The following is a 25,386-nucleotide window of genomic DNA, read 5'->3' on the forward strand; positions in this document are numbered from 1 at the left end:
GAAAACAAATGCGCATGCCACATCCAATGATTGGTAATGTGCAACATCTGACATTTCTGGTGTTGGGGTCACTGGATGGCTTGGTTTGGTTGTGTACCCACTGGAGGGCTTGGTTTGGTTGTGTACCCACTGGAGGGCTTGGTTTGGTTGTGTACCCACTGGAGGGCTTGGTTTGGTTGTGAAAATGATAAAAAAATATAACTTTTTTTTTTGTCATGCGATAAAGAGGTTGGGAGCCTGTTCCCCCAGCCAGGCGCTCACCAAAAAAAGCAAGGGGGCAATTGGACTATCTCAGTAAAATACACTAAATGTAAGCTCAGGTATGGGAGCAATTGTTTAAAAAAAAAAAAGTTTATTAGTACACAATACATGACAAAATATCAATGATGAATAAAAAATAAGTGACGGTCCATGTGTATCACCAAGATAATACTCCCCTGGTGGGGAAGATGACAAGTTGTGCATTGTTTAAATTAATATATTGCTTGAAACATTGTTCTCTTTTGTATGTGATTAAATGCATTGTTTTTGATGATGTGCTAATTAAATTGCAGATGTTTTCCTGATGAAGCGGCCTAGTTCGCAAAACTAGTAGAAACACTGTCCGTGATCAACTATCCCACTGTGATCTTCCCCACCAGAGGAGTATTATCTTGGTGATACACATGGACCGTCGCCTATTTTTTATTCATCATTGATATTTTGTCATGTATTGTGTACTAATAAACTTTTTATTTTTTACACAATTGTTTCCACACCTGAGCTTACCTTTAGTGTATTGTACCGAGATAGTCCAAGTGTCCTCTAGGTTTATTGGTGAGCACCTGGCTGGGAACCAGGCTCTCAACCTCTATCTCTAACAAATTCCTGGATGATGGTACAACTTTTAATTGATTCTATGAATACTGTTTGTAGAGGCCATTTAAAAGCTCTTTTTTTTTTTCATGTTGCATGGAGTATAGGAAGGGTTGGACCCCTCTGTCAGGTGTCCCCAGTGGGGAGATTTCCTCTCTCTTCCCATCCCATAACCAAAACAAGAAGCTAGAGGAAATCCCCAGAACTAGTGTTCCCATCGGACGATTTCCCCTCTATTCCTGTTCTGGGGACATCCCAAATTGTAGGGTTTATCTATCTCTCAGTGAATAGAGGGGGCACAGACAATAATAACAGGGGGAACATCCCCTCCATCTAACACTGACAAAGCTCAGCTTCTAGTTACACTGGAAGAGTCCTTGGATGGTATTGGGTGTGTCCCTGACCCCTCACTTCGGGTTCTTGTGACCCCTTTTACTGAAAATGCAGTGTCAGCGGAAAGCAGTGACCCCCCCTCCCCCAAACAACAACCGTCGCCCTCTGTCTGTCTGTCCGTTCGTTCATTCATGTATTCGTCCATCTGTCCTCAGTGAGGGGAGCCAGACTCAATGAGGGCAACTCAGTCCTCTTCCACACCACGCTCGGGAGAAAACTCTGCACTGCATCTGGACAGGAAGCAAGCTATCTCCGGTACACGGAGCTAGGGGGAACCCTGGTACTCCCCTCCCCCTCTTTCAGTCCCTCACACTCAATGATAATAATCATTATATTACTAGTAATACAGATAGCAATGGAGATTTTTACCCAAAACGCTTAGTCTGTTCTAAGTTGAGCACAATCTAGTAATGCAAAGATGACTTATCAAAAATGGTTTTCACATACCGGCACCTTGTCGCAGTAAGTCGGCTGCTGTGCTCATGTTAGTGGGAACTACGACATCAGAGGTCTGTTCAGTCAGATCTGTACATAAAATAGATTATAAAATAATTGATTAAATGTAAATTAGTGAAAGCCACATGTTAAAATGATCAATAGACCTGTAGGTAAAGGCAACTAACGATATAGGAAAAGATCCACTTTTCCTGTTAAAGTCAATCTTGGCAAAGAAAAAAAAGTCTTTAGTGTCTTCTGTCTTATATTTGGTCCACTGATTTTACAGATGACTTCACTAACCAGCAGGTAGGTTTTGATTTAAAAGCAGGGCCAAGTAGAACTGATATACTAAGCCACTGGGGCCTGTACCTTGGGATCCACTCATTGTTCAGATGTGAGGTTTTCACTGAAGGTGATCACCAATCATGCCTATTTTCATCATATGCTCAGTTTGATATACCAATCAGTCATCACTTTGTGACCACCCACCTAATAATAAGTAGGCCCCCCTTTTACCACCAAAACAGCCCTGACCTGTCATGGCAAGGGTGCTTGAATCGTGGCCATTCACTTACCTTTATCAGGAATGCGTAGTCTACAGGGCAGGGACAGAGGTGTGATCGAATGCTGTGATACCAGCGCTGACAGGCTTCCTATAAAACATAGAGACATGTTTGATCAAACAGTTGACACACGTTGCTAGTCATTATTTTATACTATACACGAGTGTGATGTCCACAGACATGGTAATATTAAGCACCTATAAAGCAAAAGCTCATCTAGATCCAATGAACTAATACCATTCACCAGGTCCATTGCGCTCTCTGTGTGGCTAGAATATCCTCAATACAAATATAAATGGTCATCTCTTCAGGACACTGGCCACATGTATGTTCAGCATGTAAAAATAATCATAAACAATCATTCTTGAATTTTTTGAATTTGTCACCATGGCCATACATTCCAACATGCTGGAGATTTTTAATCATTAGAAAACAGTGACACAAAAAGTTTGTATGGTAGTCATTTGCGTCACTATAATAATCCTTTTAATATATAGTCTACAAAATAAATGTATCTGCCCTTTTTACCTTAACCATCTAATCCTACCCTTCCTTTCCGCCCACTCTTTGCAAAACTTTTTTCTGTCTTCTTTTGGTTTCTAATTAGTACATTCTCATTTGATAATATACAGTATACTTGTACATTCTTGACAAATTGAAATTACGAGAACATGTAACATCTCTGCTATTGTATACGGTATTAAGGTTATTATACCTACACGTTATCTACTGTACTTCTATCAAAAATATAATAAAGAAAACTAACTGGAAGCAAAAATAAATGTATCTGTGCTTTGCTACCAAGCAAAAAGAAGACATTTTGGAACAGTTGTCCTAAAGCAGGGGTCTCCAAATGGTCAAACAAAAGGCCCGTTTATTGTCCTTTAGACTTTAGGGGGCCTGACTGTGGCCAGCAGGAATGTATATTTTCCTGGCATCAGTGGAAGTAAACATCACCACATTTGGTATTAGGAGGAGGAATAGTGCCCCAACGTTGGTATCATTGGAAAGAATAGTGCCCCATTTTTGATGCCAGTGGGAGAAATGGTGTCCTATTATTGATGTCAGTTGGTAGAATAGTGTCCCAAGGGCCAGATAAAGGCAAGCAAAGGGTCACATTTGGCTGCTGTTTGGAGACCACTGACCTTTTTGTTTTTTATTATTATTATACAGGATTTATATAGTGCTGACAGTTTATACAGCGCTTTACAACAGTAGGGCAGACAGCACAATTACAATACAATTCAATACAGGAAGAATCAGAGGGCACTGCTCATTAGAGCTTACAGTCTAGGAGGGAGAGTCAAGTGATATGAAAGGGTAATTACTGTGGGGCATGAGCTGAAGAAGAAAATAAAAGAACAGTTAGGTGGAGGCAGGCTAGGCTTCTCCAAAGAGAAATGTTTGATGAGAAATGATCGCCTAACAGTGAATAGATTTGGAAATAGTCTGACAGATTGGGGTCGGGTATTCCAGAGGATGGGAGAGGCTTGGGAGAAATCCTGGAGGCGAATATGGGAGGAAGTGATCAGGGAGCTAGAGATCAGGAGGTCTTGGGAGGAATGAAAAGGACAATTAAGTTGGTATTTTGAGACTAGGCTACTGATGTAGCTGGAGGCAGAGTTATGGATGTCTTTGTAACTTATTCTTAGTATTTTGAATTTAATTTTGTTGGGTGAATGGCAGCCAATGGAGGTATTGGCAGAGAGGAGTAGCAGACACTGAGCCGTTTGTAAAATGGATTAGTCTGGCAGCAGTATTCATGATGGACTGAAGAGGAGATAGTCTATTTAGAGTTAAGCCGACGAGGAGGGTGTTTTAGTAGCCGAGAGATAACCAGGGAGTGAAGCAGGAGCTTTGTGGTTTCATTGGTTAGGAAGGGACATAGTTTAGAGATGTTGCGGAAATTGACATGGCAAGCTTTTGAAAGGGATTGGATGTGGAGCCGAAAGGAGAGTTCAGAGTACAGGAGAACAGCTAGCACCCTGACATGTGGGGATGGGTGGATGGTTGCATCATTGCTCTTGGGAGAGAAATCAGAGGAAGAGGCACGTGGGGAAGGAAATATTATGAGCTTGGTTTTAGACAAGTTAAGTTTGAGGTAGTGATGTGACACCCAGACAGATATGTCTGTTAGTAAGTTAGTGACGCGTGTGGAAACTGATGGAGTGAGGTGAGGGGTGGAGAGATAGATTTGGGTTGGGTGTCAGTGTAGAAATTATATTGAAAGCCGAGTGAGGCAATCAGCTGACCCAGGAAAAAAGGTATAGATTGAAAATAAAAGAGGTCCAAGAACAGAACCTTGGGGGATCCCGACAGAGAAGGGAAGAGGAAAGGAGGAAGTAGAATTGTGACACTGAAGGTGCATTGGGATAGGTAGGATTAGAGCCACCGCAGAGCGTTGTCACGGAGGCAGAGGGAGTAAAGTTTTTTGAGGAGAAGGGGGTGGTCATCCGTATCAAAAGCAGCTGAAAGGTCCAGAAGTAGGAGTACAGAATAGTGTCCGTTGATTTTTGTGGTTAGTACATCCTAAAGGTAATCTGTTCCAAAGTGAAAATAACTCTGTAAGAAGCTACAGTTGGGCCTGGCCATTATCTGTCAGAATAGTCAATCCTCAGTGCTCACCCCATCTTACATCCAACAGTACAAAAGGTAGCGTTCCAAGCAATGCTGCCCTCCTTGAGCAGGGACACTCCAAAGCACTATAAGAAAATAAAGGAGGGTGCAAACGCCTAGTGCATTACCTCCAACACCATACAATTTATTAAAAAGCCAAAAACATACTCACAAACATGAGGAAATCACAAGCATATATGACCACAACTCCAACATGAGCTCTGAGGAAGGGAGCTTGTCTCCCAAAATGCATCAGGTTTCCAACTACAGTGATCTAGTATCCACCATGTTGAAGTTGGGATCGTATATGCTTGTGATTTCCTCGTGTTTGTATGTATGTTTCTGTTTTTTTAATCAATTCTATGGTGTTGGAGGTAATGCACTAGGCATTTTCTCCCTCCTATATTTCATTATACAGGCCATTATCTCACTTGCAGATTGTACACTACCTATAGGACAGTGAAGCTGAACAGCTTCACTCTGGGTGGTTCTACTGTCCTGTAACGTTTGTGTGCAACCCAGGAGTTAGAGAATTGCAGCTTCCATCTAAGGCCCCTTTCACAATTGTGCGACTTTTCCTGTGACTTTGGACATCAGATTCTCATGACAAGTCGTACACCAAAATTCCCATTGATAACCATTCATATCTGTGCAACTTCAAGTCGCACCAACTTCAAAGTATTCCCTGTACTTCTTTGGTCTGACTTTTATGCGAGTTGAGGTCCATAGACCTCAGGTTTACACAAGCATTCCCTGAAATTGCAGCATAATTGTGGCCGCAAAATCACGTCAAATCAAGCAACTTTCAAGTCACAGAAGTGTGAAAGGGACCAAAGGCTTTTCAAATAGGTATTTTGCTTGATCACGGTTACCCTTTTAATAGTTGGAAGTCTTTCTGTACATGCTTAGCAGAATTACAGGCATTACTGCATTTGCTGTTGACCAACATAGCATTTCCACTTCCAATCCCTTGCTTGTGATGTTCAACCCTCCATACGGTGGCCATCCGTTTCCTGTACACAGTTGAGAGCATTCAACACCACCACAATGTTTTACTGCTTTCCCCAGGATGAGTAGTAACTTGAATGGTTCAGGATGAGAAAACAGAATCATGTCGCCCATAAGCTTGTCATACGCCCTTCTGTTTTGTGTTGATTTCTACTATATTCAATCAGATTTTTTATTCTTTTAATAAGTGAGCCACATCTGCATTTTTTATCATACCCAAATTATGATCACATGTTAATAATAGGTTGATCATTTGTTTCTGTACTACCGTATATACTCGAGTATAGGCCGACCCGAGTATAAGCCGAGGCCCCCAATTTACCCCCAAAAAACTGGGAAACCTATTGACTCGTGTATAAGCCGAGGGTGAGATATGCCTGTCCATCCCTGTGTGTGTGTCCATCCATCCATCCATCCCTGTGTGTGTGTCCATCCGTGTGTGTGTGTGTGTGTGTGTGTGTGTGTGTGTGTGTGTGTGTGTGTGTGTGAGAGGCCTTGTGTGTCCAGCCTACCTGTGTCCCCAGCCTCCGTCCGGTCCCGAGCCTCCGTCCGGTCCCGTCCCGTCCCGAGCCGAGCCTCCGTCCGGTCCGGTCCCGTCCCGTCCCGAGACTCCGTCCGGTCCCGTCCCGTCCCGAGCCGAGCCGAGCCTCCGTCCGGTCCCGTCCCAGGATCACCGCTCTTCGTCGGCGCCCATTTTCCTGTTCAAATGCCGCGCCTCCCTGTCTGTGATAGGCGGAACACAATTTCCCAGCAGTCTGTGTTCCGCCTATCACGGCCATCCTTTCATCCTCGTCCGTAGTACGAGGATGAGCGGATGTCCGTGATAGGCGGAACACAGGCTGCTGGGAAATTCAGTGTTCCGCCTATCACAGGCGAAGGCGGAGCCGGAGGCGCGGCTTTTGAATTAGAATAGAATGGCCGCTGTCTGTCTGCTCGACACGCTGATCGAGCAGGCAGACAGCGATGACTCGAGTATAAGCCGAGGGGGGCACTTTCAGCCTCAAAAAAGAGGCTGAAAATCTCGGCTTATACTCGAGTATATACGGTAATTTGACACCTTTGAAATTATTCTTTTTCAATTAAACCTTGAGAGAATCAACTGAAAGTGTTTGAAAAATGCATTATTCTTACATTTTTCATAGATATGATCAAATTGATGAATGATTGGACTAAAGGAGCATGGGTGCTGTTAGAGGATGTCACCCGAGACAGAAATCTTAGCGTGCCTCGTAGCAGGAAGAGGCCTGAAAATAATAAGCTGCATGTTATAGTCTGCAGGGAATGTGCAGAATATGAGAGCACCATCGTGGTCTATATCAATTAACCCATGTCTGAGCCACAAACATCCCATCCAGCCACAGAAGGAGGAATGGTGAGAAGGGAGCAGAACAGCCCATGTAGACGCTACTGAGAAATATGAGGCCAGAAAAAATCCTCTACAACTCCAAAAATTATAAATGGATGGCCCTGTCTGCACCGCAAGTAACATAACTCATCTATACAGGCAAGCAGGACTGATTAACTGCTGAACAAAAACCTCAATTCCTACACCAAGGACAAATGAAAACATGGCAGCTTATCAAATGGGCCTTCCAATGAAATGCATACTATAACAGATTTGGGTAAATTTTATATTTTTAAAGCTGATATAGTTTAAAACTGCTGTTTATATTTGAGCCTAAAGCGCCACCTGCTGGATGGCTTGTAAAAATTGAAATATATGTAGGCACTAGGCAGTATTTTACATTTAGCTGCCTATTAAAAAAAAACAAAAGAAACAATGAGGTTGATTTACTAAAATTGGAGTGTAAAATATGGTTCAGTTGTGCATAGTGGGCAATCAGGTTCCACAGGAAATAACCCAGGCCTTTTTTTAAAGCAATCTACTGAGCTGGCCAGAACCACCTTTGCAGGGAGTCTATTCCACATTTTCACAGCTCTTACTATGAAGAAACCTTTCCAAATTTGGAAATGAAATCTTTTTTCCTCTAGACGTAAAGCGTGCCCCCTTGTCCTCTGTGATAACCTGAAAGTGAATAACTCAACACCAAATTCACTATATGGACCACTTATGTATTTATACATGTTGATCATATTTCCCCTTAATCTCCTCTTCTCAAGACAGAATACATTCAGTTCCTCTAAACTTTCCTCATAGCTGAGCTCCTCCATGCCACTTATCAGTTTGGTTGTCATTCTCTGCACTTTCTCCAGTTCCCCGATATCCTTTTTGAGAACCGGTGACCAAAACTGAACAACATATTCCAGATGAGGTCTTACTAATTTGTACAGGGGCAAAATTATATCTCTCTCTCTGGAGTCTATATCTCTCCTAATACAAGAAAGGACTTTGCTCGCTTTGGAAACCGCAGCTTGGCATTGCATGCTATTATTGAGCTTATGATCTACCAAAACCCCCAGATCCTTCTCCACTATGGATCCCCCCAGTTGTACTCCCCCTAGTATGTATGATGCATGCATATTCTCAGCCCCCAAGTGCATAACTTTACATTTATCAACATTAAGCCTAGGTTCAGACTGACTACGCGAAATTCAGCTGAACTCGCACAATTTCATTCCTGCATGTCAGTCCCAATTTCGGGTGTGATTTCAGAGACATCTGTGAACCCCAAAATCGCCAAAAGTAGTACAGAAACTACTTTTGGGAATCGGTGCAGCGCTGCACCGATTCATGCGCTGCCATTGCTGGGAATTTCCACTGATTTGGAATGCGATTTGACATGTCAAATCACATGGCAAATCGCATTAATGTGAACCAGAGCTTAACCTCATTTGCTACACGGTTTCCCAATAAAACAGTGCATTGAGTTAGACTTGAAAGTTGGAGACATCATGTAAGGACGTTATTCCACTGCATAGCTTTGTGTCATCTGCAAACACTAAAATGGTACTTTTAATGCCAGACCCTATATCATTTATAAAGATGTTAAAAAGTAGGGCTCCCAACACTGAATCTTGGGGTACACCACTGATAACCTTAGACCATTCAGAGTAAGAATCATTAACCACTTAACAACCGCCCTATAGCCAAATGACGGCCACAGGGCGGTTTCTTATCTCTGGGAGGCCGTCATATGACGTCCTCCCAGAATTCCGCTCTCGCGTGCCCCTGGGGCGCGCACTCGAGAGCATCCGTGACCGCCGGGTCCACAGCACCCGGCGCATCACGGATCACGGTAAACGGCCGCTCATAGCGCCCTTTTACCACGTGATCGCTCCGTCAAATGACGGAGTGATCACTTGTAAACAAACCGGCGTCATGTTATGACGCCGGTTCCTCCCTCCCCCTCTCTGTACTGATCGGAACAGTGGAGGGGGAAGAGATCGGTGTCAGCAGCGATGTGGGCTGCATCTGCAGTGCCCACATCGCTGCTCACCGAAAAATTAACCCCTCAATTCCCTGCCATTACTCTGCATTACTCTGCAATACCCTGCCATTACTCTGCATTACTCTGCAATACCATGCAACACTCTGCAATACTCTGCAATACTCTGCATTACTCTGCAATACCCTGCAACACTCTGCATTACTCTGCAATACCCTGCAACACTCTGCATTACTCTGCAATACTCTGCAATACTCTGCAATACTCTGCATTACACTGCAATACTCTGCATTACTCTGCATTACTCTGCAATACCCTGCAATACTCTGCAATACCCTGCAATACTCTGCATTACTCTGCAACACTCTGCAATACCCTGCAATACCCTGCAACACTCTGCAATACCCTGCAACACTCTGCAATACCCTGCAACACTCTGCAACACCCGCCAACACTCTGCAATGCTCTGCAACACCCGCCAATACCCTGCAACACTCTGCAATGCTCTGCAACACTCTGCAATGCTCTGCAACACCCACCAATACCCTGCAACACTCTGCAACACCCGCCAATACCCTGCAACACTCTGCAATGCTCTGCAACACCCGCCAATACCGTGCAACACTGCAATGCTCTGCAACACCCTCCAATATCCTGCAATGCTCTGCAACGCAATACTCTGCAACGCCATACTCTGAGATACCCAGCCATACCCAGCCATAGTCGGTGATACCCTACAATACCCAGCCATAGACACCCCCCCCCCCCCCCCGCTGCCCTCCGGTGCTTCTACCGACTCGCCAATACGATCAAATCCAGAATCTTTTTTTTTTTTTCAGGCTTCCCAGCTTAGAGGTGAGATGTGGGGTCTTATTGACCCCATATCTCACTGTAAAGAGGACCTGTCATGCCATATTCCTATTACAAGGGATGTTTACATTCCTTGTAATAGGAATAAAAGTGATCACAAAATTTATTTTTGGGGAAAAAAATGTCAAACTAAAATAAATAAAGTAAAATGAACAATTAATATATATATTTTTTTTTAAAGCGCCCCTGTCCCCATGTGCTCGCATGCAGAAGCGAACGCATACGTAAGTCCCGCCCACATATGAAAACGGTGCTCAAACCACACATGTGAGGTATCGCTGCGAACGTTAGAGCGAGAGCAATAATTCTAGCCCTGGACCTCCTCTGTAACTCAAAACATATAACCAGTAAAAAAAAATTAAATCGTCGCCTATGGGGATTTTTAAATAGCGACGTTTGGCGCCATTCCACGAGCCTGTGCAATTTTAAAGAGTGACATGTTAGGTATCGATTTACTCAGTGTAACTTCATCTTTCACATTATGCAAAAATTGGGCTAACTTTACTGTGTTTTTTTTTTTTTTTTTAAGCACAAAACAGTTTTTTTTCCAAAAAAAAGCATTAGAAAAATTGCTGCGCAAATACCGTGCGAGATAAAAAGTTGCAACGACCACCATTGTATTCTCCAGGGTGTTTGCTAAAAAAACATATATAATGTTTTGGGATTCTATGTAATTTTCTAGCAAATAAATGATGATTTTTACATGTAGGAGAGAAATGCCAGAATTGTCCTGGGTGCTCCAGAACGCCTGATGGCGCTCCATGCATGTTGGGCCTCTGTATGTGGCCACACTGTGTAAAAGTCTCACACATGTGGTATCGCCGTACTCGGGAGTAATAGCAGAATGTGTTTGGGGGTGTAATTTGTGGTATGCATATGCTGTGTGAGAAATAAACTGATAATATGACAATTTTGTGAAAAAAAAAAAAAGTTAAAAAAATCTTGATTTTGCAAAGAATTGTGGGAAAAAATTACAACTTCAAAAAACTCATCATGCCTCTTAATAAATACCTTGGAATGTCTTCTTTCCAAAAAGGGGTCATTTGGGGGGTATTTGTACTTTTCTGGCATGTTAGGGTCTCAAGAATTCAAATAGGCCGTCAGTACTTCAGGTGTGATCAATTTTCAGATATTGGCACCATAGCTTGTGGACTCTATAACTTTCACAAAGACCAAATAATATCCACCAATTTGTACTTATTTTTACCAAAGATATGTAGTAGTAGTATACATTTTGGCCAAAATTTATGAAGAAAAAATTACTAATCTGCTAAATTTTATAACAGAAACAAAGAAAAATTCATTTTTTTACAGAATTTTCTGTATTTTTTCTTTTATAGCACAAAAAATAAAAAACCCAGCGGTGATTAAATACCACCAAAAGAAAGCTCCATTTGTGTGAAAAAAAGGACAAAAATTTCATATAGGTCCAGTGTTGCATGACTGAGTAATTGTCATTCAAAATGTGAGAGCACCGAAAGCTGAAAATTGGTCTGGTTATTAAGGGTGTTTAAGTGCCCAGTGGTCAAGTGGTTAACGACTACTCTCTGAATTCTGAACACTTTAAGTGTTGGAAAAAAAACTGGAAGCTGATTGGTTTACATGCAGAGCTGCACCAGATTTAGCATCTCCAGTATTAATAAATGAACCCCTATATGTGCAAAAGTTTGTGTGGACATATCCATCACACCTAGCTATATGGCCAAAAGAATGTTGACAACCCACCAAATGATTGAGATTAGTTTTTTTTCCAGTGATGAGTACTGTTAATGCTACAGTATACATTACTAGTACATTTTAAACAACTGTGCATTTCAAACCCTAATAAAGCAGTTTAGAAAGGCCATTTTCTTCTGTTCCAGCATGACTGTGCCCCACTGCACAAAGACCGGGCTGAACACCTTTTTAATTAATTTGAATGCTAATTGTGAGGCAGGTCTTCTCCAATATTTCTATCTAACCTCACAAATACTTTTTTGGGTGAATGTGCACAAATTCCCACCAACATACTCCAAAAACATCTGAAAAGCCCTCCCAGAAGGGTGGAAGCTGTTACAGCCACAGAGGGGAAGCCAACTCCATATTATTGCCCCTGGTTTTGAAATAGATATGTTTGATGGCCAGGTGTCCTCAAACTTTTGGCTACATAGTGTATTGTATATCCAAAACTGCCTTACATTCCTTTTAACTCTAAATTTACCCACTCTACCGAAAATATACTGGTCCCCTTCTTCTGCCTGTGTTGTTTCTATTTATGCTTGGTCAGCACCTTCAGGTGAACTGAGGAACATAGTGCTGCAAGGCAGAAGTGTTAACCACCATACTGCTCAATGATGGCTACAGAAGACAGATTACATTTTCTAAGTTCATCATGGGAGCATGAAATAGAGAATCTGATTAGTTGTTGTGAACAAAGGCACCTGTTCTACCTTTAGAAAACTTTTATGCAAACAGCTACCTTGGCCAATTTTTGGCTTACCAAAATGGGGCTCAATGGGGGAGCCTTTAATTTTTACTCCCTTAGGTCCTGTCTCAATAAGAAAGTGACGAACCAACTGTTCCAAGGGATCTGAGAAAAGAAGGAGAAGAGTTATGTGAACTGAGCCCAAATTATACCAATAAGGATAAAATAACTTTGAGGCAAGTCACCTTTGCATGGCTGAGTTGGCAAATTGGGAGGAGGGCTGAACACCTTTAGGGCCAATCCATACGCTCCACGGAAAGAGTTACTATCCCGAATCAGGAAGGAACCTGGCTCTGCACCTCTTAGAAGTGCAATGGCTAAAAAAAGAGAGGAAAAGTGATAAGCAAACAATGTAAATGTAAAATTTACTAAATTACTAAAAGCTATAATGAACATTTCATTTCCCAAACGGTTGTTATATTCAGCCATGTTAGTTTTATATTCTGCTCACATTTGTTAAAACGTTAATGTTATAGCTTGAAAGTGCAAGGCTACATAAAGAAGCGAGTTTAAAAGAATAGTACATACTGAACCCTGTATTGGTTTGTCAATGTTAAAACAGTTATTATCACAACAGCCACAAAATTAGATCCAAAACTTTTCAAACTCAACTGTTACTTTGCAGGGTAGCTTAAAATCTAAGTGGTGGCTGAACAGATACTCTCAGTAAAGGGTAGCTGCAAAATATCTCTATTAATGTTAATACAGTGAAGCCACTCATAAAAACACAAAACTTGTATAAAATGCTAACAATGAACTTCTTTTATTCGCTCCCTTTAGGAGTGTAAAGTGGAACTAAATTCAGCGATTTAACTGTTACATTCAATGTATGCTGTGTTTGAGAACTGTCACAGATGCTTGTGTTCTCAACTGAACTGTCCAGCCATCAAATGGCTGGTGTCATAACTGATCACATGTGCAGCACCATGGCAAATGTAGATCAAACAGAATCTATGATGGCAGTTTTTTTTTTGCTGTAACGGATAAGAGGGTTTTGATTCCGCTGTAAAAGTACAACTGCGTGTGTTTTGTTATATCAATTTGATAAGTGCAAAAAATACCCCTTGATCCTGCTAGAAATCCGGTGAGCTGATAGCTTCCTTTGCTCTCTAGCTCTGCTAACTCTTATCGGTTATCATTGTTCTCAGGTATCTCCCTGGACTACAGAACAGCTCCCTATGCTAAGCAAATGAAGAGTGGGAGGCGTTCCATAGTACTAACAAACTTCCCATCCTAGGATGACAACATTGCCCTGCCATAGATACAGTATTGTGGTTTACCCTTGGGCAGGAAGTGTGTTACTGGCAGGATCACCAGATAAAAAGAAAAAGAAAAAAACCTGAAAAAAGGAAAGGAATGCAACCAGCACTGGTATGCTGCATAATATTACATTATTGTTTTTGGGTTTCGATTACAAATTAAACTGGCTATTTGTAATAAAGTACAGCATATTAGTAACAAAAATGCAAGATCAATGTTGATACATATTTGTAACATCTTATTGCAAAACATCTGTCTGCACCACAATGCAGACCACAAGGGGAACTATAATATTAAGGTTTCATTACCTTGCTCTCTGGATATACTTGGCTTGTACCAAAATTTTGAGGAATCCTGCACAAAGTTGTAAGCCAAAGGAACATCCTGCTGTACATCTGAATGTCAATAAGTGGAAAGGAAATGTTTTAGTCCCTTCTAAATATTCATACATGAGCAGAAAGCTGTAGGCATTTGTTATTTTACCTTTCTTTGTGGGTGACGTTTCTTCTTGTAGTTGTCTTGGTCTTCCAAGAGTACCACATTTGTCCCCTGTAGCTGGTGTATGGCACTTTTCTGGCAATACCGGTGGCTGGCCATTTGGAGGACAAGGGCTCCCAGAATAATAAGCAGTGCTGATAGGGAATGATGGGGTTGGAGATGGAGACAGGAGCTCTGTCTGGCTTCCCATTGGAGAAAGTGGTGGGCTGGTAGGGACTTCCCCTTTATGGCTGATGTTGGATGGAGTGTCAGGAAGGGATAATGTAATACTTTTCTTCAAAGGTATAACAGGGTTTATTGGCACAGCAGAGGGAGGAGAAGAGTAAATGTTTTCAGTGGGCACACTGTACTGATTGGATGGAGAAGTAGATGTTTCTGTAGGGACAGAAACAGGATTCACTGATGCCTGTCCATGGTTGCTTTCCACGGTCACTGTGGTTGGAGTTACACGGATCGGAGGGGTGGTCTTTGTTATATGTGATGGGGACTGTGGAATGGCTGAATATCCTTCTGATGCTGAGGTCGAAACAACAGAATGTGGGACTCCAGGCCTGTAAAATGGAAAATGGAGCAAATATTTTTTTTTTTTACATTTTTGGCAATCAACAAAGGAGTATTTTTAAGCATTTTTCAGGCATAAGATAAGAGCCCGGAAAATGTTAATGGTCATACCTTGATAGTTATTATCTTGTAAAGTTTTACTGGTTTTGTTTGTTGAAACTATAGAGGTTCTGAGTCTACTTTATTTCTCTTCTATGATAATATATTTTCATACTGTTATTATTAACCTGTTTTACTAATAAACATTTAGTAGAAGACAACATATTCCCAGAGCACTATGGATTAGCTAAACAACAGCACAAATCTGTCTGATTAGGGGTGAATCACTGCTCTAATGTCTTATTGAAAATGCATCAGAAAAAGATAATTGTAAGCGCAAAGAGAGTGTAATTGTAACCATATAAGTAGGCAGATAGGGCAGATGTCCACTTTGTATGCCAGGAGAGATACCATATACAGATGAGCCTTTTTTAATCGTTAACTTGTGAGTGTTATTGCTTACTGCCATTAAATTGTGCTCTAATGCTACACTCAGTTGGCACTTTCTGTGTTTCCCTTTTTCTTGAAGTCTTATTTAGCTCTGTAAACAAAAGGCTTGATGTGAGGAGACTAGTGCAACATTTGCTGGGAGCTATATATATATATGTAAGAAGGCCAGCATGGTAGCCTGAATTTATGGGAGGAGCCCAGAGGGTATTTAACCAGCCCTCTTGTCTGTGGTCTTTGTCGCTTTCCTGTGCGTCACTAGGCCAACTATTCGAAAATCATCAGCGTCCGTGAGTTCCGTGTTCATCGTTTTTCAAGGCTCTCATTCCCCTTCAACGTTTTCGTACAATGTGTCTGGCTTGGCTGTTGCAGGTAGGGTTTCGGTTGATCTTTTCATTTCATGCATTTTTTTAAATATCTACCTTGATATCCATAACGTTTACCACTCACTCGTATCGTTATTTTACCAAACATTTCTTCATTTCACGCACCTTATTCCATTGCGGAGACATCGCTTCGTTCAGGCGTGTCTCACTTGTTTTCATTTAGGTTGTTGTCAGTCGCAATTTTCGGCACACCATTCCGCACCATATCAAGGCTAAACCATTTCGATCATTTCACTGTCACGTACCGTGCTCCAATTCAGATCCAGTCTCATCTGTGATACACCGATTCGTCCCGGTGTGCCTCATTTGTTTTTCAGCCTCATTTCAGTAGAACCGATTTGTGCCTCTATCATGGCAAACATTTCATTAATTTCATTGTTACGTACCGCGCTCTGATTCTAATCCAGTCGCATACGTGATGCACCGATTCTTTCCGGTGCGCATTAGTTGTTTTTTAGCCTCATTTCAGTACATACTCCAGAGTACGCTTCGTTGTCAGTTGTAGCGCGACCGTTTCGAGTCTGTGTCATGGCAAAACATTTCATTCATTTCATTGTCACGTACTGCGGTCCGATTCGAATCTAGTCGCATCGGAGATGCACCGATTTGTTCCGGTGTGCCCCAGTTGTTGTGGTCTCATTTCAGTACATGCTCCAGAGCCCGGTTCATTGTCAGTCAGTCGCAGCAGGACGGATTTGTGCCTCTATCATGGCAAACATTTCATTCATTTCATTGTCACGTACTGCGCTCCGATTCGAATCCAGTCGCACCCGAGATACACCGATTTGTTCCGGTGTGCCCCAGTTGTTGTGGTCTCATTTCTGTACATGCTCCAGAGCCCAGTTCATTGTCCACTCCAACCAACAAGTCACCTAAACACAGTACAATACAAATTGCATAAATCAGTCACTTTTCCAAGTCAGGTAATCAAACCCTTCACCAGTTGTCATCTGTCATTTCTCCTCCAGGTCAGTCAAGTTCAGTAGGTCCACCCTGCACCAGGTTGGACGATATTCCCCCAGGTAAAAAAAAAAAAAAAAAAAAAACCCAAAGGACATGAGCTGGGTATGTATACCGATTTTGGGAAAAGAAGCAAACTTTCCATGCCATCCTCAATAGGTTCCAGTCGACCAACTTTCGACCCCAAAGACAGGACATTGCATTTAATGCACAAGCCACCCAGAAGACATGTCTCAGGCTGGCAGTGAAGACCTCACAGTGAGAGTGGCAGCATGCAGTCTCTTAGGGGATGGACCATCCCCAAATTGACAGTGGAACTAAGGCACAGGGGTGTGTCTTTCCCCGCTACAGCTAGGAAGGCTGAGCTCTTTAGGCTCCTCTTCCCTCCGCCAGCCATAGCCAGGCCCAGCACCCAGCAGGCGTCCCTCCAATCAATATCTGCCGCCATCTCTCAACTCCACACCATGGTGTTATCTCTGTCTACCACGGTCATGGATGCCCAAGCTAGAGTGACACTCCTGGAGGCTTGCCTGGCCACGGCTATCCCTGACCCAGTCACAGTTCAGGTTCTGACACCCTGTCCTGCAGGTACCACAGGGTGGAGCCCCACGGTCTACCTATCCCACTTGGTTCCAGCCAGCATTAGGAAGGATATCCTGGATGGCAAGGACATCAACCTTGCCTCTATCCTCATTTCGGTCTATGACCTGGCAGAGAACAAAGCTTACTCCTGGGGAGACATGTCAGTGGTCCTCAAGGCCAAAAATCCCAGGCTCAACCGAAAATTGTCTATCCCAGAATTTGCATTGGCCTTCAGGATGCTGAGAGATGTCCTATGCTTAGCTTCTCCCAGCACTGCGGTGGATCTGGGCTATAAATACAGAGGTTTTTCATTCTACGATTACCATCGTTCCTTTTCCGCCAAGGCAGCAGCCAGGCTGGCATAATTCCAGACACGGATTGGAGCCTCATGAACACTGAGTTGTTCTGCTGTCACTTTGCCGGCTTGCGCTCACCACTGTGTGCTATCTGCCAGTCGTCCACCCACACCGCCACCTGGTGCGCCAATGCAGCAGTCAGACGCCCCTTCGAGTTTCCCTCCACCTCTGGTGCAGTTCAAGGCCCATGGGACCCTGTACACCTCAGGTGTACAAGTTCAGACAGGCTGTTTGGACTGTAGGAGGAGCAGCTATCTGCAACAATTTCAATTATGGCTCGTGCAATTTCAGCCAATGCTGCCTGCTCCACATCTGCATCATATGCCATAGGGCACATCCAAGAAACTTATGTGGGGTCAAGCAACAAAAGAAATCATGACTAGGCCGAGTAAATGTCCTGTGGCTGGGGTTCTATCTCACTTCACACCTCACTCCCTCCCTGGCCACCTTCCTTATCCAGGGATTCACAGCAGGGTTTCATACCGGCCTATGAGGAACCTCCGCTCAGCAGCCACTGATGAGCAGGCCATAGACCAGCTGTTACAGGCCAAACTGGAGCGAGACTTCATCATAGGTCCCCTCATTCAGCCCCCCTTCAACACTTGGAGAGTTAGCCCTTTTGGGCTTGTCCAGGGAAAGTTCTTAAATAAAGTGCGTTTGGTGTACGACCTGTCTGTGCCTCATTCTTCCCACATTCCCAACCTGAATTCCCTAATCCCCTCTGAGGAGTTCTCCCTGAAGTACGCTTTCGTAGACATGGCAATTAAGGCCATTATTAAAGCGGGTACAGGTGCCTGGCTCTCCAAAGCTGACATTTCGGGCACTTTCAAGCTCCTATCCATCCACCCATCCCTCTGGTGCTGGCACGGCATTAAATGGAAAGATGCATACTACTTCGCTACCAAACTACTTCTGGCTTGAAGAATAGTCCCTGGCTATTTGACACTTTCTTGCAGTCCCTCACCTGGATACTGCTGCATAAAGCTCAGTGTCAAGAAGTCATCCATTACTTGGACAACTTCTTGTTAATCGAACAGCCCAGTGTGCTCCCAGGAGACCTCGACAAACAGAGTCATCTTCGGGAATCTCAATGTCCCCATTGTGGAACACAAGGTTGACGGACCAGCACACTCCATCACCTTCCTCGCAGTCAACCTAGAGACTTGCTCCATGCAGGCCATCCTCCCCCACCAGCTGACCCGCATTAGGTCAGTCCTCCCATATTTCACCCATACTAGGGGGTATACCAAGAAGCAGCTGCACTCTCCATCATGGAGGTGTGGAAGAGGAATCCAGTGGCGACCTGTGAAACTCTGGTGAACCCAAGATGCTTAAGGCAGTGCAGGAAAATAATGGTGGCCACACAAAATATTGACACTTTGGGCCCAATTTGGACATTTTCACTTAGGGGTGTACTCATTTTTGTTGCCAGTGGTTTAGATATTAATGGCTGTGTGTTGAGTTATTTTGAGGGACAGCTAATTTACACTGTTTTACAAGCTGTACACTCACTACTTTATATTGTAGCAAAGTGTAATTTCTTCAGTGTTGTCACATGAATAGATATGTTGGAGGTTTCGTTCAGGTATAGTCTTCACCAGTGATTACGGTCCACATCAGATATGCCATTTTAAATGCTTTTGGCCTACTTTTATTCAAAATGAAATTACAAAGTTCAACACAACTGCCTACACATACACAGGGGTTTCCACTATAAATATGAACTTAAACAATATTCTGCCTTCGTCTCTCTCTCTAGCAGGACTAATGGTCAGGCTGTGTGTCTTGGTCCTAAAGACCAACTAACACAGAACCATTGGGTTCATGTACATGCTCTGTACCTCTATGTCTTGCACGCTCAGCCTTTGTCTGTTCTGCTACACACTGCACCTGCACTGAGCAGAGCAGCACATCCCTGACTGCTCCCTTGCACAGACTTCTAAGGAGGGTGGAGCACGAATCTACCTGCTGGTCTCCAGCAAGAACCAGACACAAGATTGGACATCCAGCTCCCAAGTGTCCCTAATTTCGAGGGACTCCTTCAGAATAAAGTCCCTCAGTCCCTCTTTCCTCCTAATTTTACTCTTACCTTGGTCTTATCTATATAGCTGTATACTACTTATCTATCAAAAAGTGTTTTACAGTGCTAAACCTTTCATCCAATTTCTAAATTGCTGCATCTGTAAATTCCAAACCCTTGTGGGTTTAACCAATCATTTCTTTTCTCTATTTGCTAACAGGTGTCCCTCATTCCCACCTCAGAAAGTTGGGAGTAGGGATGAGCTCAGGCGTATTCGCATTGGAACACGTGCAGAGCCCGCCAGGAAGTGAGCGCAGCGCTGTGCTAATCACAGGCAGTGAGACATTGCCCGATCTCTGCAGCCACGCATCGGGGCAATGTCTCACTGCCTGTGATTAGCGCAGCGCTGCGCTCACTTCCTGGCGGGCTCTGCACGTGTTCCATGCGAATACGCCTGAGCTCATCCCTAGTTGGGAGGTATGGGATTGGAGGCTTCTTCACACCCAAATTCCTTCAAAGCCACTGAGCTCCAGACCCTAATCTGGGACTTACAAAACCAAAAGCTTTGTTTTCTCCACTCTAAACAAAGTTTCTGCATCCTTGAGAGTACTATGTATGTTTTAGCTCTTTTCCTGGAGGGCCAGGGCTGGCACTTTATATATTATTTTATATTCTATATTTAGAAGAGCTGCAAGATGCCCTAGCCAAAAAAAATTCCATAGTGCTGCTTTTGTTTGCTTTAACTGCCCATGAGCAGTCAGGCAAATGAGCTAATAACGATGCAGTCCCTAGAAATTAATAGATCGTGTTAATCAACTGAACCTGTTTAGGATGCAGCTTAGACCCCTTTCACACTGAGGCAGTTTTAGTGCTAGAAAAAGCCTCTAAAAAGTACCTGAAAACTGCCTCCCATTCATTGCAATGAGTGCTTCCACACTCAGGCAGTGCACTTGCAAGACATTAGAAAAAGTCTTGCAAGCAGAATCTTTGGGACAGCCCACTGAAATGAATGGGCAGGGTTTCCAAAGCACCTTAAAAGTGCTTTGAAAGCGTGGCAAAACTGGACTTTTTTCCTTTTCTTTAAGGTCACGTTCTAACGTGACCTTAAAATATCTGCCCTGCTAGTACCCGGAAAGCGGCGCTAAAATGCCGCTAAAGCACCGTAAAAACGGCCGGCACTTTAGCGCTGTTTCAGCGCCACTTCAGTGTGAATTGCGTCTTAGTAAAACAGAAATCTACATCTGTGTGTAAAATCCTTGAACGGTTAGTACAATGTCATTAGGCACAGACTCACCTGTCTGCAGTGCCAGGGCTGGAAGGCTGTGAAGGCGGACTATGTGTGAGCTCCGGTCTGTTATTTGGTGCAGGTGGTCCTTGGCTGCAGGGGCTTTTAAATGTCTGAAACGATGGACTTTGAATACGCACAGTGCTGTGTATCTGGGGGCTCTGTTTGTGAACTGGACTGTGTAGTGCTAGAGTAGACATTTGTGTGTGCACAGTGGTGTGTGTCTGTGCACTGCTCTCTGCATGTCCAGTCTGATGCTGCGTATGAATACCATTGTTGCTCTGCATACTCTGTGCTTCTGTTCTGACAGGGCTATGCAGATTCACTGAATTCTGCTTGGGGCTACTTGTCTGTGCGCTCTGTGTGAGTACAATGGTGGATGTCTGAGCTGTGTGGTTATATGAATTTATAAGTGAAGAAGGTTGTGTATTCTGGCACTGTACAGTCTGGACGGTGCTACTGTGTGAAGGGCAGTGTGAGCTTACGGCCTGTACCTGCACAGCAGCAGGGGCTTTTACTTCACTCTGTGACTGTACAGGAGAAGGAGGATGAGTGTTCACACTCTGGGACTGTACAGGAGGAGGATGAGTGTTCACATTTTGGGACTGTACAGGAGGAGGATGAGTGTTCACACTCTGGGACTGTACAGGAGAAGGAGGATGAGTGTTCACACTCTGGGACTCTACAGGAGGAGGATGCGTGTTCAGACTCTGGGACTGTACAGGAGAAGGAGGATGAGTGTTCACACTCTGGGGGTGTGCAATGGTACGTGCTTGCATCCTCTGTTCCTGTGACATCCCACCATTATACACCTGGATGGGTGAACTATGCATCTTGTCAGGGCTTTGACACTGCACCGAGGGACTTTTATGTTGCACGTAGTTATTACCTGGTATAACAGGGCTCTGTGTATTCACCTGACTGTGGAAATGTACATGTGCCCGTGTAGGACTATGCCCCTGTACAGAGCTCTGTTTTGCCAAAGCACTGTGCAGCAATGGCTGATTCTGCGGTTGTATTGAATGGTCTCCTTGTAATGGCACCCTCTGTGTAGCTGAAGACGTGGAGCCAGAGCGCACAAGAATGCTGGTTTGGGTTTGCACAGCTGTACTTTGGGTGTGGACATGATTATGCTGTTTTTGCACCGGTTGACAGTATGTGTTTATAGGAGTACTCGCATGCACGGGGCTCTGAGGATACATAAAGGTGTTGTTGTTGTGGCCATTCTCTGGACTGTGTGGATTGCTGGTTGGGTGAAGTGGACTCTGAGCATGTGATGAAGTGTTGAGATGTATTGGATTCTGTACAGATGCTATGGGGGAGGAGTTGATGGCATGTGATGGTCCTGTAGACTTCGGTGTCTGGAGTGTGACGGCATCTCTTTGCACCCCATGGTCAGTAACATCTGCAAGAAGAAAATATGGAGCAATGTTAATACAAGCAGTGCATATTACTTAATGTTTCATAAGCCTTATAACAGAATGCCTCATAGATTTAGGGTATATTGTACTTTAGTAAAATGAAAAAAGTGAAAATATATTATTAAGGGTGGGGGGGGGGGGTAATGCCCTGCCACTGTGGCCCTATCCCCTGGGCCCTTCTAGGTCAAATTGTTCTGCAGTTATGAGTGCACAGTCTTGCTTGTGGCGTAATGCATAATCATGGATTTAACTGGAGTTTCTATTTTTCAAGCACTGGTACTAAAAACACTACAGTCATGCCTTACCACCTTTACACAACTACCATTCGGGCCTGGGGAATTACTATTACCTGGGAACACCTAGTTATTTTGGAGTCACACCCTCAGCCACGCTCTGGATGAACCCGAATCTGCCACACTTGTACTCCCTCCCGGATCCCATGATATGGGACAGTAGGGGTGTTAAGGTACTCTAGGATATCACCAGAGAGGGGGAACTTATTACGTTTGATCAACTGAAGGAAAGACATAATCTACCAAACTCCATCTTCTTTTGATACCTGCAGCTGCGTCACGCGTTTCAGATGCAGAGACCGAAGAGTAGAATTTCTTCCCTCAACAATTGAGACAATTTTGAAGGAAAGATCTTTCAAAACCACTATCAACAATATACAAATCCCTATTTAAAAAAACTCTGCAAGGAATATCTAGATGTAAGGAAAGATGGGAGAGAGAAGTTCCAGACATCCAAGGGGAGGACTGGGAAGATATGTGGGATCACCCATTTAAGCACTTGGTCTCCACCAGGGACCGTCTAATTCAGTTCAAATTTTTACACCGTATCTATCTCACCCCAGCTAGGCTATCCCATATATATCCTTCCACCAGCAGTCAATGCTAGAGGTGTAGCCATTCCCCAGCTGATGCGGAACACATTTTCTGGAAACAAATACTTTTCTGGACAGGGGTGACAGGTTGTTTAACAGAGGTATTGGAGATTCCAGTTCCTGTGACTCTTAGGATCTGCCTCATAGGTCTGGTAGAATAGGTGGTGCCATCACTAGCGCACCGCATGCTGTAAATATTGGGTTATTTTATGGCAGAAAAGCTATCCTACTGAAGTGGAAAAAATCCAGTGCATCTACACTGTAATTTTGGAAGGGATTGATTAACTCCGTGATACCTCCGTATAAAGCTACATATAGAGCCAGAGGCTGTTAAAAAAAAAGTCTGGCAGGCATGGCTTGACTCAGCAACAGTGGGTTGAATTAAAGAGATTGAAAATACAGTAGCTTGAACAGGCCTCAAATAATTGTGAATCAAACGATTTAGGGAATAATTATGTCCCCCCTGAGGTACATTGGATAATTTGAGCACTGAGGAATGAACATAATGGCTTAAGGTGGACATAACAGTATTACATAAGGTTAGATCGTGCACGTTACTGAGGATCCAAGTTGTGCCAATTGGTCGGGTTAGAGGGAGGAGGGAGGGGGTGTGGGGGGTAAGTTGAACTATGTTAGTTCCTAATGGTTGGGCCCTGTGTGTCCAATCTCGAGGCGGGTATGTTGTCCACCCGGGGAATGTTCACACATTGTTGTGTTTGTGTATGTCTTTGTGAAAAGTTCAATAAAAAGAATGTTTAAAAAATATATATATATATAGCTGAGTAAAGCTGGGTAATTATCAAAGGTGTTGAGTTAAAAAAAAAAAAAAAACAACTGGAAGATTGGAAAGTGTGTGGTTTGCATTGGTAAAACATAAGCCATTAAGTCATTCTGGATCCTATAACCAGCTAAGAAATGATCTGCTTCTACAAATCATTGGAAGAAAATATACTCTCCGTTTCCATGTGAGCTGACATCATCTGGCTCTCAAATTGTAATGGGTTGATGGAATGTATAGTCGCGTTCTGCTAAGACTTAGTGTCTCCCACCCATTGCTGTGGAGATCTCTCTAAACAAACCAAAGTATTCCCCCAATGGAGTTAATCAAGATGGGAGTTTCACATACAGAACTATTTTCAATGTTTGCCCACAGGACTTGTAAATGATCTTGGCAGCACAAGAATGAGTCATAACATTCCCATATAAATGGGTTGCCAAATGTGCCACAAAAAAAAGAGCGTGGGTAAAACTTGCTGTTATTTATTCAATAAAGCCTTTTTTTTAAAAACGGAATATTGTGAATTGAGTCCATGTTATATCTGTTTTTATATTAGGTTTATAAACTTTTAAACTTTTGTATATATAGTGGAGGCAGACATTTTTTTTTAGCATGACATCAAACAGATTCAATGCAGAAGGGCTTTGAACAGCAAGTCCATAGAATAATGTTTTTTTACTTGGACTAGCAGATGTTTTGTTTGCCAAGTAACTAATCTCAAGTGAGTTCCAGACTAACTGGGTGTTCCCTAATGAGTTCCCCAAACAAACAGGCAGCACTTGTACCTTCTTAGTGTTCTGTCAGTAGTCAGCATTTGCACCCAGCAGCATGCTTCCACAGAGATAGCAAGATGGAGAGCGACACAAACATCAGTCAGCTCACATATATAAAAGCCTGTGCACATATGAGACTAATAACAAGGTCTAGCTACCAGGTCAGATGTTCACCGAAAAAAAAAAGAGGCTTTTACCACCCAAAGCTCTAAAAAGCCTCCAGAACCAAGAACAGAACTGATCAAGATTCTGATAAAGGAGAGGATTATTTTTTTTTAATATCGGTTACCAACCCTTTAGCTTCTCATTAAGCATGGGTGAGAAACTTAGGAGACTTACATACACTGTCCACAATCCTGCCAGCCAGTGCCTCCCATACCCATTGCTCACAACCAAGGCTTTTTTTCTCAGAAAATAGGTACAGGAACTCAAACACGACCCCCTTAAAAGACCTCTCTCCCCAGATCCTCCAAACCACATCAAATAGTGGGTGTGGTCATATGTTACTAACAGTTGGAGGTCTTAAAAGTGTGCATTACAAACAGTATCCAGTGTTCAGGGTGTTCTGTCCAGACTAACT

At 43.3% G+C, this 25,386-nt stretch overlaps 1 protein-coding gene across 4 annotated transcripts in view; it reads right to left on the reverse strand.

Moving 5' to 3' along the window:
- TNS2 (tensin 2) overlaps positions 1-25,386 on the reverse strand; it is a 275,183-nt gene that overhangs the window by 6,470 nt on the left and 243,327 nt on the right. For all 4 annotated transcript variants that reach the window (XM_077483895.1, XM_077483898.1, XM_077483897.1 and 1 more), the window contains exons 19-25: positions 20,958-22,353; positions 14,298-14,863; positions 14,123-14,209; positions 12,740-12,871; positions 12,570-12,659; positions 2,262-2,339; positions 1,696-1,773 (exon numbers count right to left, since the gene is read on the reverse strand). In XM_077483895.1, the coding sequence (XP_077340021.1) occupies positions 1,696-1,773; positions 2,262-2,339; positions 12,570-12,659; positions 12,740-12,871; positions 14,123-14,209; positions 14,298-14,863; positions 20,958-22,353 (2,427 nt within the window). The remainder of the gene's footprint in view (positions 1-1,695; positions 1,774-2,261; positions 2,340-12,569; positions 12,660-12,739; positions 12,872-14,122; positions 14,210-14,297; positions 14,864-20,957; positions 22,354-25,386) is intronic.

This window comes from Lithobates pipiens, unplaced genomic scaffold (genome assembly GCF_037356315.1).
Source record: "Lithobates pipiens isolate NorthernLeopardFrog02 unplaced genomic scaffold, aLitPip1_a1.2 Scaffold_16, whole genome shotgun sequence".
Lineage (NCBI taxonomy): Eukaryota > Metazoa > Chordata > Amphibia > Anura > Ranidae > Lithobates > Lithobates pipiens.